The sequence below is a fragment of the Theropithecus gelada genome, chromosome 8 (genome assembly GCF_003255815.1).
Source record: "Theropithecus gelada isolate Dixy chromosome 8, Tgel_1.0, whole genome shotgun sequence".
NCBI lineage: Eukaryota > Metazoa > Chordata > Mammalia > Primates > Cercopithecidae > Theropithecus > Theropithecus gelada.
The window spans coordinates 106,052,695-106,067,942 of NC_037676.1; the positions used below are offsets into that span (position 1 = coordinate 106,052,695).

Genomic DNA, 15,248 nt, shown 5'->3' on the forward strand with positions numbered 1-15,248 from the left:
TAGAATTTGCCTCTACTGCCATTTGGGCCTAGAGTTCTCTTGTAGTTCTGTATTTTTATTTATTTATTTATTCTATGTTTTCTATTTTTGAGACGGAGTCTCGCTCTGTCGCCCAGGCTGGAGTGTAGTGGCGTGATCTCGGCTCACTGCAACCTTCGCCGCCTCTGGCAATTCTCCTGCGTCAGCCTCCCAAGTAGCTGGGACTACAGGCGCACACCGTCATGCCCGGCTGATTTTTTTTTTGTATTTTAATAGAGACGGGGTTTCACGTATTACCCAGGCTGGTCGCGAACTCCTGAGCTCAGGCAATCTGCCCGCCTCCGCCTCCCAAAGTGCTGGAATTATAGGCGTGGGCCACGGCACCCAGCCAGCAATGTCTTTAAAAACTATGAATTCAGTTTTTTCAATGATTATACAGCCGTTCAGGTTATTTATTTATCCTTGAGCATATGGATATTTTTACAGTCTAGTAAATATATAACCATGGTAGCTATATTTATTCTAGGGATGTCTAATCATTTAAAAAGTATTCTTTCTTTTCCTTTTAAAATATTAGAGGCAGAATAGACATTTTCATACTCTTTTACATCTTAACCTTTTTCATGTTCCATACTAATCTGTATATCTTACACCTATATTTAATTCCAATTTCAACTCACTTTTATATCTGCCAGTACTATTAGGATAATTTTAGTGATCATTTCTCATTGTTTCAGGCTGGACTTAGTGACTTTTTTACTTTTCATCTGAGATATTCAATCATTGTCATTCACCTTTACCTTGCAGAAGTTTTGCCTTTTAGTCTGCTATCCACTTGTTTTGTCCTTCTTATTTAAAGTCTAGGGAAGCTGTTATCTATTTCCTGTAGGGCCTGACTTCACCAGATAGTCCACTTTTGAAGCACTTGCTTTTCAATCATACTTTAACTATTGTAAGCCAATATCCAATGTCATAATCAGTGACATTTAACTGACCAAGACACTACTTGTTACTTGCTATTTCTTGACAATATCTGTAAATTCATTTTTAACAAGCTTTCTTTCAGCGTCATATATTCATTTGTAAAATACATTTTGTTATTGATAATTGTATCAAGGAAAATGCTTTAGTAGTAAAATTGCAAGCAAAGAAAAGCTAGCAAGGCATTAAAATGGGAGTATTTGTTAGCCAATGGTGGTGGTTTTATTAGCCAGCAGCACTCTTTTTTAAGCTGTTGTGGAGAGAATTTTAACACCAAAATGACCATTTTTGAGACTCTTTAATTTATTCCAACATTAATGTGTGTCTTAGATTACCCAAGTCTCTCATGCATTAACAACATAAAATTTAATAAATTGTAAGGCGTTCTTAACTGATATTTGTGTATATGCTCGTATAATCCTTTTTCACAGATATTTTACAGATATATTGGCAGAAGTATATATGTGAGTGTGCATAGTGGACTGTGGGAGTACTTTGCCTCTAGTTGGGCTTTTATGGCAATATTAATGCTATATGCTGACTTCTCACCCACCTTTCCCCTTACCCTTTGGCTCTCCCAATACACACAAGTGAAGTAGTTCTGATATTGGTCAAGGATATAATGTATAAAGACTACAAAATTTGGCAACCATACTAAGGTGAGGCAAGGGTAGGGGCTGGTGAATGTAAAAGTGTTTATTTAGATCTTTTTGTAAAGCAAATAAAACAGCAATAAAGAAAGTGGTTTGAAACAAATTTCTTCTTTTATTTGCCTCACTGGATATTTTTCTGTCTTAGAGCCAATGTGCTAGGACAGACCTGGGTTGAACCAGTTAAGAAGTACCTTTTGGAGGATCAAAGGGGAAGAAGAATGAGACTAAGGAGCTAGCCACTAAATTGATCTTGTTTATTACTGAAGTTTAAGGAGCAGAAATAGTCTTTTCAAGGGTCATACAAGGTCTAGCCATCTCATTAGAGTTTCAAAAAAGATGGGAGGATGGGGAGTTGGAATCAACACTTTTAATAAAGATGAAGATACATTTTCCTATTGTATATTTTTAATTTTCCAAGGATTCAGGCATTTAAATTGGTCAGTTCATAATAACATGAATTGAGCATCATGGTGGAACCTTTGAGATTTTTTACTCATTTACATTGAAGCATCTGCACTTATATTCTCTGCCTTCCTGCTTGTTACTATAGAAAAGATAAGCAATCCCTACTCTAACTGTACGTGGAACCTACCCTATTTTTATCTACTCAAGGACATAGCTCATGAAATTCTCTGAAATGCAGTATGAGATTGGGTGGGGAATAAAGTTTTATAAAAATAATTATCATAGTACAAATTTTTATGCTAAATGATATGGAATAACTGAATAACTTGAATAATTTTCGCAATTTAAAATGTCTTTTATATTGGGGATTTGACTTTTGCTTATTCTGTTTAAAATTAGTGTTATGTGTCAACTGTAAGAGGTAACTTAGACTAAAGTGGTGGTTCTCAAACTTTTTGGTCTTGGGGCCTCTTTACAATCTTAAAAATGCATGAAGACCTCAAAGAGCTTTTGTTTATGTGGATTATATTTATTGATATTTACCATATTAGAAATAACTGATAAAAATTTTAAAATATGCATTTATTAATTAATTTAAAAATAGCAGTAAATCCACTGTATGACAACTAACTGTATGCAGTAGACAGAATTCTAAGTTATGTACAATGAGTCTTACCCTTCCCTTGGGTACGTATAAAACCTGTGACTTGCTTCTAGCTAGTAGAGTATGGCAAAGATGTTGGGATAGTCAGTTATATAGTTATATTACATTATATGAGATTATGTCTTCAATTGGAGCAAGAGATTCTTCTGCTGGTTTAGAAGTAAATAAACTGCCATGTTGTAAAAGGGCTGTGAGAGAGCCATGCGTCAGGGATCTGTGTGGGGCCTGTAGGAGCTGAGTAGTATGTCTCTGACAGCAAGCGAGAAAGTGAGGACCTAAATCTTTGAGCCACAAGGAACTAAGGCATGCCAACAATCACATGAGCTTGCAAAAGGATCCTGAGCTCAGAAATAAATGTGGTCCAGTGGACATCTTAATAACAGCCTTCTGAGGCCCTGAGTCAGAGGATCATTTAAACCCTACTTGGACTCCTGATCTATGGAAACTGTAAGATAATAAATATATGTTTTTTAAGCTATTAAAAGTATGGTTATTTGTTTTGCAGCAATGGAAAACTAGTACAGCATATTTCAAAAAAAGTAAAGAAAAGAAAAATTTAGTGAGAAAAGTGACACTATTTTACATTTTTGGGAAATTCCATTATTGTCTAACTTAGTGGAAGACAGCTTCTGTATTCAATATATCGAGATATCACACATAATTTAGCCTCTGGAAAACTCCACTGTACACCCAAGAGAGAATGAGAATCAAAAAGGCAAATAATATTTTAGTATTATACATATAGGTTTGACCCTGCAGATCCTCTGAAAGGCATTTGGGGATTCTACTGAGGGCACTGGATTACACTTTTAAGAACTGCTAGATTTTGGAATAAATTTTCAGTAGTCTCCTCCTCTACCACCAACAGAGTATTGAATTGTATGTAGACAAGATTATATAAGATAACGTAACATATATGGAACACTTAGCTTCCTTGACTGTTTTTCACTTGATTTCTGCTTTTGTCCTTGAGTTCGTCTATGTGGTTTATTTTCTCTACTCCTTCTGGTAAGAAAATACAGTAGATCCTTACTGACTCTCATTTCTAGGAGTAATAGATAGGAATATGTTTAATATGCAGTGAATTGAGACAGAGTTTTTCTAAATCATCCTGGCATACTTTGACTGTAGTATTTACCTGCAAAGGTGCTGTAGCCATTGAGAGATTTGATTTAAAACCCAAGAGGAGTTTTTAAACTGTAGTTTTTCACTTATAAGAAGTTTATAGGAATTTTCTTTTTTTTTTTCTTTGAGAGTCTTGCTCTGTCACCCAGGCTGGAGTACAGAGGTACAGTCATAGGTGACTGCAGCCTCTAGCTCCTGAGATCAAGCAGTCTTCCTACCTTAGCCTCCTAAGTAGCTAGGACTACAGGCGAATGCCACCACGCCCAGCTAATTTTTTATTTTTGTTAAGATGGGGTCTGACTACATTGCCCAGGCGAGTCTCGAACTCCTGGCCTCAAGCAATCTTCCTGGCTTGGCCTCCTAAAGTGCTGACATTACAGGATGAACCACCACACCCAGGCTTATTTTTTAAAAAGTGTGTTTATCTATTTTTATGTATGTGTTTTTTTCTGTATGTGTAATACTTAATAATGGTACTAATTGTTATTTCTCTTGAGTGTTTTTGTTTAATTTTGTGTGACCATTTTTATTCCTAGGAATCGTGAAGAGTGAATTAGCCCCGTGCATCTCAAGATAGCTTAATACTTGATAAATTTGCTATTGTCCTAGGATTTGGGATGCAGCTTAGTGTTACAAACATTAATATATTGTGTGGATTTCTTCTTTAGTAATCTGCAGCTACTCTTTTTTTTTTAAATAACTAAGTCAGCAAAAATAAATAGTACAGAGAATCAAAATTGTTGTTACATATAATCAACTATTTTTATTTCGGTGATACATACCTGAGAGTTGTTAATATCTATTATTTGACACAGTTGGAAATTTTAAGGTATGATTTGGAACTCTTTGTTTGGAAATAAGGTCTTTCAAGGTTGGTTTGAAGGTTATGGGTAGAACAGTTCTCATTTTGCTTACCTAATTACACAGTACTTGAGCTGGAAAATTAAACTTTTTTTTGACTTCCCAATCTCTACTAATGCAATCTCTCTTCCACTTCTTTTCATTTTTTCTTTTATTACATTTCCACCTGAACTTTTTAATCTATTTCTTAGAGTTAGTTTTCACCTTATTTTTCCTCATTGATATTTTCAAATTCCTATTGAGTTTTCTGTATATTCAATCTCTTTAATCACTTTAAACTTCCTTTTCTCTGCCTCAGTTGTGATAAAGCAGGATTAATAAATTTTAGTTACATCTCTCAGAAATATTTACAGTATTTTTCACATAACCAAGATGGCAAGACTACAGTGTGTAGGGAGTCCAAATTGTTGCAATGTAAAATAACTTTTTTATTTCTGTGATATATATCTGAAACTCACTTATATGAAAAATTTAACATAAAGTTTTGAGGTATAACTAAAACCTCTCTCTAGAAAGTGGTAAGACAACAGATTCTCTTCTATTTCATTTTGTTTAATAAGAATTAGAGTCACGAGGGTGGGAGGATTATGAAGATTCGATTTGTGCCCTTGCAATATTTCTTTTTTCTGCCTAAACGTGTTTGAATCTATGCTTTATTGTTTTATTCTCTCAGAAAGCATAAGGCTTAAGAGTTATGTTTATCTTCAAGGCTGAAGGCCTTCTTCTTTTTATCTGTATTTTTATATCACCTTTGGATTTTAAATTCCAAGGACCCTTAAAAACTGTAACACTAACTTACATTTTAAGTGAGAGTTCCATAAGAAGTTGCGGAATGACAGAGATACAGTAGTACCACGTAAGAAGCACTGGACTATAAGTCACAAGATCTAGGTACTAGTTCTAACTTTGTGACCAACCATTTGGTCCAAAAAGCCTTGGATGAAACAATGCATCATATCTCTTTTCTGTAGAAGGAGGAGGTTTAGATTCTATTTTAAATGTGATAGGATCTTATCTTAGATAAATCTAAGAGTACTTTTTACTCCTATCTTGACCATGACCAATCAATGACTAAGTCCTGTTGATTCAACGTCTACCTTTTAAGTCTGTTATTTTTTCTCTATCTTATTATGATCACTTTAATCCACGCCAACTAAAATCTTGCCTGGACTATTACATTAACTTTCTAAATGATCTCTCTGCTTCCACATACAGTGAGATAATATTTTGGTGTATTTATGGTTATATATCCTCCTATGTATTTCTTATTAACTCCTGAATCTTCTCCATTCTGGCTACTAGGACTTGATACATCTGTTGACTCAAAAAGCATTGTTACAGCAGAACACATAATTATTCATGGATTTGATTAAAAATCAGAATCTCAACAGTTTTCCATGCTCTGTAGGATGTGGCTACTGTTTCTTCTCCAGCTATTTGATTTCTCCCTGAATTGACCTCTTGTGGTTCTTTGATTTTGCCATAATCAGTGTCGTCTCTTGATCTTTGTACATCTTTGTATATGTGTATTCCATATCTGGAATACTCCTTTGTCCCACTTTTGGCTTGGCCAATGCTTATCATTTGGTGTTTCTCATCTTGAATCTATTTTTTTTTTTGTCTGTTTAGGAAAACTTCCTATGAACTTCTGAACTCCAAGACTATTTCAAGGTAACCTATTATTACAAGTTTTGTTCACATTTCTAATCTGAATTCTCAATAACACGTATAATTTCTTAGTCTCTGTCTTCCCTGCTATACTACAGATAAAAACTCCTATAAGGGCTGGATGGTGTCCTTGCTACTTCCTTTTTCCTTTTCTTTTTCTCTTCTTCCCTCCTCCCTCCACTCCTTTTTCTTTCTTTCCTGCTTTAGTACTTAGAAAAGTACCTCTGATACTTTAGTCAGTATTTAAATACTTGTTGAGTGAATGAGTGAATTTTGAACAGTGATTTATTCTCCCAATACCTGCATAAAGCACAATACCTTGAATTGCAGTAACCTTAAGATTCGCCACCTTTGGCTGAGGACTGGAATTCAGACTGAGGGCACCATCAAGTGGGGAGGCTCCATCCTCAAGTGGCTTTATAATCAGCACATGTTACTGATGAGAGGATATGAGTAGACTTAGAGGACTGTGGAGGCATATTTGGTATGCCTGGTACTTACACATTTATAGGAGGTCATTTAGCAGGAAGCTGACGTCCTGCTAAATACAGGTAGGTAAAAAATCCAAGGAAATTTGAGATATTAGTCTTGATGTAATCCCTTTTGTAACTAAAGCACGATGGAGCAGAAGGCATTTGGGATTCAGCATAAAATTTTGAAGGAACTTTGTAAGTCAGATAATCTTAGCTTCTGCATAATTCAGTCTTCCTTTACACAAATCCCTTATGTCCTCTTCTTGAATACATTTAAGGGCAGCAAGGTGGAACATAACAGCAATTGCTTGAGCCTTTGTCACAGGACTAATTCTAACCAGTTCACTCTTCAGTAGCTCTCCAAAGACATCTGCCTATATTGGAATAGAAAAAAATGTTCCCATTAGAATCACCATTAATATTGCCTCTAAGCTGAGCCTCCTTAGAGGCAATTGTATTAGTTCTAGTGGCTTCCTGGGCTATGCTGACAAGGAAGGTGGGCAGGGAAAGATAAAAAAGAAAGAAAGGAGAAGGGAGGCAATGAAAGAGAGTCAGCCAAGTACCTTCCAACTCACTGTTTCCCATTGACACTCAATCAGTGGCAAGCAGCTAGTCAGTACTTGTAGCATACTTAACTGAATGTATTATATAGCCGGCAATGACAATATATTCTAGTTTATGAGAAGTGTTCTGTCATATGCAAGTTCTAGTGAAAGCAAAGTACTTTAAACTTTATTGTTATACCTTTATGTAGATATTTTTTCTTCAGTATTGAACCTAATGATGTCCTTTAAAAATTTTTTATTGTAAATATTTAAGGTCTACAACATGATGTTTTGATATACATATAGATACTAAAAAAGTTACTTTACTCATGCAAATTAACATATCCTAATGTTCTTAAAACTTCTAAGGCACTTTTTTCTGACAGCCAATGTCAAAGTGAAACAAATATTTGTATTTATAGAATAGGTAGCCTTTGGGAGAAAAGATCCCTCACCGCCTTTTTTTCGTAGTGTAATGAGTAGAGAGAGGAATTATATGAAAGAAAGGAATTATGAATGGGCACTCTTGGAGGCCAATATTATTCCATAGTATTTCATTTGTTCACATATTTTGCTGAAACACTTTTAATAGTTGTGCCAATGATTATTATTTCTAATATCTTATATAGTAACAATGTGCAGTCAATATTTGTTTCTCCAGGAATCTAGGTGCACTTGGAAGTTACTAGGTAACAGGTGACTTGTACAGGCAGTTTGCAAGTTTAGGTGTGAGTCCTTGAAGTCCCAGGGCTATAAACATTCCTTATATTGTGGCTCTTGGTGAATGTAACTATTGGAGATGGAGTTGAAGCTTATTTATGTTGATATAGCTCCCTGAAATTGTAATGTTGCTTTCAGTGGTTCTCGTGTTAGTTACCAAGGAAATATATACTTGGAACTAGCAGTCCTAACTCTAAAAGGATTTTCCAAATTGTTTTTTCAGGGATCTTGGTCCTTTTTCTTTTAATTGGTAGAATCTCCAGGTGTCACTCTGGACATTCTCATTGTGGAGCTTAAATCTAGGTTTGGTACTCTATAACTAACTCTTATATTCAACAAGAAAGATATTTCTGCTGTTGCCAGCTTTTATTTTTATTTAATTAAATTAATTAATTTATTTTTGAGTTGGAATCTTACTCTGTCACCCAGGCTGGAGTGCAGTGGCACGATCTTGGCTTACTGCAACCTCTGCCACCTGGGTTCAAGTGATCCTCCTGGCTCAGCCTCCCAAGTAGCTGGGATTACAGGCACCCACCACCACACCTGGCTAATTTTTTGTATTTTTGATAGAGACGGGGTTTCACCATGTTGGCCAGGCTGGTCTCGAACTCCTGGCCTCAGGTGATCCACCCACCTCGGCCTCCCAGAGTGCTGGGACTACAGACATGGGCCACCATGCCCAGCTGTTGCCAGGTTTTAGGTGTTGGAACTGCTGTCGCAAAACCTGCTTTTGTACTGGATTATTAAAGCAACCTAGTAATACTTTTGAGAATAATGCCCCTCAAACCAAAGCAGAGTAGGATTAGCCCTTACATTTCTGGTTTAGAAAGAAGAGTGAGAGAGATCACAATTATGGTGCGGCTTCACACATTTGTGGTGGCTTTCACCATGCTTCGCCTTTCTTTTTTGAATTAAATGCCAGAAACTGTTGTGTTATTAGTCTGTTCTGCAGCAATGGTCAGAATTATCAATAGATACAGGGTTGAGTCCCTAGCAATGCTATAAAATGTTTTTGTACATCAGAAAACAACATGTTTTTTTCAGCTGGCCATCAACAAATTTTTAAAACTTATGAAAACCGATGTAACAATTTTGGACTGTTTCCTGTGTTTTATCTGAAATTTTATGAGTAGAAATGTACTAGTCATCTTTAGATTTGTAGTGTGGTTATTTAGGTCTAGGCTGTTCTTCCTTTCTTCCATTCCTGAGTGTACTGTATGGTTCATCCTAAGTTGAAGCATAAGTCAAATTGTTACATTATTATTATTATTATTATTATTATTATTATTTTTTTTTTTTTTTTGAGATGGAGTTTCACTCTTGTCTCCCAGGCTTGAGTGCAGTGGCACGATCTGGGCTTACTGTGCAATCTCCACACACTGCGCGATCTTGGCATACACCTCCGCCTCTCGGGTTCAAGCGATTTTCCTGCCTCACCCTCCCAGGTAGCTGGGATTACAGGTGCATGCCACTATACCTGGCTAATTTTGTATTTTTAGTAGAGGCGAGGTTCTTCCCCTTTCTTTGTGAATTAGATGCCAGAAGCTGTTGTGTTATTAGTCTGTTCTGCAGCAATGGTCAGAATGTTGGCCAGGCTGATCTCGAACTCCTGACCTCAGGTGATCTGCCTGCCTTGGCCTCCCAAAGTGTTGTGATGACAGGCGTGAGCCACTGTGCCCGGCCCAAATTACCTTTTTTGAATGCCTTCATCTTCCTTCTTTTGTTAGGAATTCCATCATCTGCCTTTTTTTTCTTATATGTTATCCCTGAGGTCAATTGTTCTATGATCTGTGCCTCAGGGAAATACAGAATACTTTACAACAGAGTACTTTAATGTGCAAAATATATGAAGATACTATTTTCAAAATGTTTGTTCTCTGGACTATCTTTCTTATAACCCTTAGATTTTTATCAGTCGGATGCTTCAAGTAGTTAGTGGAACAAGAGTAATGCAATGGAAGAGAGAATGCAGTTGTTTCAATTATATAGATGGGACTACAGATATAAATTTTAAGAAAAGGAAAAATTCCTTTAGCATTTCAGGGATTTTGGTTATAGATTATATATGGTATATATCTTATGATTTTAATGATTCATTAACTTTATTTAGTTATTTGTTTGTTTTCATGTATGGAATATTTTAATAGAAATGCTTTGGTACTCTTAAAAATTAAAACTAAACCCAGCCTGTAAAGTTAAGTATGTCATGAATTATCATGGCTTATCAGGTTAGAGACTTGTGTTGTTTTTAATTCAAGAGCATAACTTTCCAATTTTGATTCTTTTATTTAATTTTTGAGTTGGTGTTAACTTTCTTAAGATTATTTAGCTTAGCCACTAGGCATTTGTAAACCAAGATTCTTAAATAATTTTAATTTAAGAATTTACACTTCTTTTTTTTTTCTTATTTATTTATTTTTATTATTATACTTTAAGTTCTAAGGTGCATATGCACAAAGTACAGGTTTGTTACATATGTATACATGTGTCACGTTGGTGTGCTGCAGCCATTAACTCGTCATTTCCGTTAGGTATATCTCCTAATGCTATCCCTCCCGCCTGCCCCCACCCCATGACAAGCCCCAGTATGTGATGTTCCCCACCCTGTATCCAAGTGTTCTCATTGTTCAATTCCCACCTGTGAGTGAGAACATGCAGTGTTTGGTTTTCTGTCCTTGCGATAGTTTGCTCAGAATGATGGTTTCCAGCTTCATCCATGTCCCTACAAAGGACATGAACTCACCCTTTTTTATGGCTGCATAGTATTCCATGGTGTATATGTGCCACATTTTCTTAATCCAGTCTCTCTTTGATGGACATTTGGGTTGGTTCCAGGTCTTTGCTATCATGAATAGTGCCGCAATAAACATAAGTGTGCATGTGTCTTTATAGCAGCATGATTTATAATCCTTTGGGTGTATACCCAGTAATGGGATGAAAAAAGAAACATGCATTCGTATGTTCATTGCAACACTACTCACAATAGTAAAGACATTGCATCCATCTAAATGCCCATCAATGGTAGACTGCATAAAAAAAAGTGGTACATATATGCCATGGAATACTATGCAGCCATGAAAAAGAACAAGATCATGTTTTTTTGCAGGGACATGGATGGAGCTAGAGGTCATTATTCTTAGCAAACTGATACAGGAAGAGACAATCAAATACTGTATGTTCTCACTTATAAGTGGGAGCTACATGATGAGAACACATGGACACATGGAGGGGAACAACAGACACTGTGGCCCATTGGAGGGTGGAGGCTAGGAGGAGGGAGAGGTTCAGGAAAAATAATTAATAAGTACTATGCTTGATATCTGGATGATGAAATAATCTGTACAACAAACCTCCATGACACAAATTTACCTATGTAACATACCTGCACATGTACCCCTAAACTTAAAAGTTAAAAAAAACTTAAAAAAAAAAAAAAAGAATTTACACTTCAAATATTTTTGAGGATGATGTAAAGAAGTTAGTGCTGAGTTTTGGTTTCTCTTGTCATTTGGATGTTTCATAGTACTAATTAAACAATTTGAGTTATTACAGAATTTTAGGAACTTACTGTTTAAGAAGGAGAAGTCAGGCACAGTGGCCCACACCTGTAATCCTAACACTTTGGGAGGCTGAGGAGGGAGGATTGATTGAGGCCAGGAGTTCAAGACTAGCCTGGGCAACATAGTGAGACCCCCCCATATCTACAAGAAAATCAAAAATTATTCAGGCATGATGGTGCACACCTATAGTCTTAGCTACATGGGAGGCCAAAGCGAGAGGATCAGTTGAACCCAGGAGTTCGGGGTTACACCGAGGTGACAGAGCAAGATGCTGTCTCAAAATATCTATATCTATACCTATATCTATATTGATATAGAAGGGGAGAAACCATTGCTAATGATACAGCTAATCACATGAAAGCTAGTAATCTACTATTTTATTTACTTGAGCATTGCTAAAGAAAAGTTCAGGGGCCAACATCATATTTAATATGTGATGGTTAATGATTGTATTATAATTTTAGAGTTCTCCACTGTTTGTAAATTAAATTTTGAGCTTTACTTGTGACTAGTGTATCAAAAAGTATAAAAAATTTGTCATGTTCTTACCCAGAGATAATCAATATTATCATTTTGGTTTATATTGTTGCAGTGTGCTCTCAGATTTTGAACATTTAAAAACCTTCTGAGATATACTACTAAATATTTATTAAAATGTTGTACCAATATACACTCTTACCAATAAATATGGTATGAGATTGTGCATTTTTTGATCCTCTGGTCAATATTTTGTCAATTTAATAGGAAAAATACATTACCTTATTATTTTTGTTTGCATTCTTTTGATTACTTTTAGATTGAACTTATTCAAGTGTTGATTAGTTTTTTAGATATCTTCTGTCATGAAATTGCCTTTGCTTCCAAAAGTTCTTTAACACATCTTCTGTTAGAACTCTTATTTTCACTGTCATTTCCAGTGAGACACTAAAGATTCTATAGAGAAAGCAATTGCCATTGTCTATACCATTTGTAAGAGTTAATGTCTCTCTGCTGGACTCAATGTAAATATGGAGCTGATCTTGCTTGGAAGTCCTTTTGAGTTTATCTGATGTTTCTGGAAAAGGATAATCATAAGCCCTACATCCTATCAGCACTAACGGATAGAAGGATAGAGACTTGCACAAGGAAAATATAAATATTTGTCAAATGAGTAAGTGTGATAAGTAAAAGATACTTGAACATAATTATTAGAATTCAGATACCGGCCGGGCGCGGTGGCTCAAGCCTGTAATCCCAGCACTTTGGGAGGCCGAGACGGGTGGATCACGAGGTCAGGAGATCGAGACCATCCTGGCTAACACGGTGAAACCCCCTCTCTACTAAAAAATACAAAAAACTAGCCGGGAGAGGTGGCGGGCGCCTGTAGTCCCAGCTATTCTTGAGGCTGAGGCAGGAGAATGGCGTGAACCCGGGAGGCGGAGCTTGCAGTGAGCTGAGATCCAGCCACTGCACCCCAGCCTGGGCGACAGAGCACGACTCCGTCTCAAAAAAAAAAAAAAAAAAAATTCAGATACCAGTAATTTGATTCCCTAAATAGTTCATAGTGAGTTTACTTCCAAACACTTTATAATTTATAAAATGCGTTGGTACTTATGAGATTTTAATACAGTAATTTCCCTATGAGGTGATATAGCTTATTTTACATTTGATAAAACCATAGCTCAGATACATAAAGTAAATATGCTCAGGTAATATAACTAGTTTGGGTTGGGGTCAGTACTTAAAACCAGGCTGCCTGATGCCAAATACCGTGTTCTTTCTGTTCTGACGGAAGTCTCCAATATTTATGTCACATGTGAACCTGCACTATATTGAAAATTTAAAACAAACATTATCTGTAAACATTCTTTATAATATTCAGGATATCCATAACAAATTACAAAGTCCATTCAAAGCACAATGTTTTTGATTGCAAATATTGGTTACTCCTGTGTTTATGACCCTTATAAGATGATGTGGCAGACTAAAAATAAACAAGCAAAAAAACCCTGTAGAAACTGAGAACCAAATGAAGTCCTGAGGTGGTTTCCTATCCTGTCTATGTATGTTATTGAAAAAGAATTAACTTTTTGTTAACATGTAGGCATCCATTTATTCAATAATGTTTAATGAACTGCCTACTCTGTACTAGGCATTATGCTAGATGAATGAGATAAGAGTACAGGACTTAAACTCATGGAATTGAGGGTGAAAGATATTAAACATTTTTTTCAAGTAAATATATAGTCACACATATCAAATGCTGTGAAGAATGAGCACAGGGTGTAATGAGAATGCATAAGAGGGGACCTAATTTAGGTCAGAGAAAGTCTTTCTAAAGGAGGGACATTTGAGCCCTTAAGGATGAGTAGGAGCAGGTTAAAGGGTGGTAATGGAGAAGGAAGGTGGAAGAAATCATTTCTGGGATACTGAAGGAACTAGAAGAAAGCTGCTCAGTAGTATGGGTGTTGTATAGTGAGAGCTGGAAAAATAAGTCTCCGAGGAAGGCAGTTGATATATCATTCACTCTTTCAAATGAGTCGTTTTTAAGTCTCTTTCTAGTGTTTGCATTACTTAGACCACTTTGATGCTTTTTCTTTGACTTGGTCTTCATATCCAATTTTGAAATATAAAAGAAACCTTTTTAATAACAAATGTTGTTTTGCAGTATAATCACCTTCTTACTTAGTAGACTTGTTTCTAAAGGGCTTCTGATTGTTGATAAAAATTAAATCTATTTAAAAGGGGAGACTTTAAATTTTTTCCCATCACAGATAGTACGAGCTGTGAAATTGACTTGAAAATAAGAATTTTTAAAATGTTTGTTTACACTTGTAGAAATTGACCTTTCATAGATGTGAAAAGTCAACTCATAATCAGAGGCTTAAAAATTAAAGCACTTCAGGTTGCTTCTGCTTGAGGTAAATGGAAGAAACCCATTTAAAGTTACTTGTGAGTTAAAACATTTGAGATATTTGCTGTAACTAAAATACCCTTGATTAGGACACTGGCAGATAGTTTTCCTATTCATCTATCGAAATTGGCCATTTTACAATAGGTGTGCATTTGTGTGTGTGTGTACATGTGCACATGTGTGTACATATGTAAAAAAATAGAATCATAGGGAAGGAGCATAGAAAATGGAGTCCAAAGCAAAGACTCCAAAAGCAAATTATACTTTAAGTTCTAGGGTACATGTGCATAACGTGCAGGTTTGTTACATATGTATACTTGTGTCATGTTGGCGTGCTGCACCCATCAACTCGTCAGCACCCATCAACTCGTCATTTACATCAGGTATAACTCCCAATGCAATCCCTCCCCCATACCCCCTCCCCATGATAGGCCCCGGTGTATGATGTTCCCCTTCCTGAGTCCAAGTGATCTCATTGTTCAGTTCCCACCTATGAGTGAGAACATGTGGTGTTTGGTTTTCTGTTCTTGCGATAGTTTGCTTAGAATGATGGTTTCCAGCTGCATCCATGTCCCTACAAAGGACACAAACTCATCCTTTTTTATGGCTGCATAGTATTCCATGGTGTATATGTGCCACATTTTCTTAATCCAATCTGTCACTGATGGACATTTGGGTTGATTCCAAGTCTTTGCTATTGTGAATGGTGCCACAATAAACA

General features: G+C 36.1%; 1 protein-coding gene across 19 annotated transcripts in view; it reads left to right on the forward strand.

Annotated features, from left to right (window-relative positions):
* The window catches only part of RIMS2 (regulating synaptic membrane exocytosis 2), a 728,068-nt gene that overhangs the window by 272,072 nt on the left and 440,748 nt on the right, over positions 1-15,248 (forward strand). The window contains exon 4 of one of the 19 annotated variants that reach the window (XM_025395362.1): positions 6,298-6,339. The exons of the other annotated variants lie outside the window; for them this stretch is intronic. Within the exon in view, the coding sequence (XP_025251147.1) occupies positions 6,298-6,339 (42 nt within the window). The remainder of the gene's footprint in view (positions 1-6,297; positions 6,340-15,248) is intronic. 19 annotated transcript variants of the gene reach the window in all.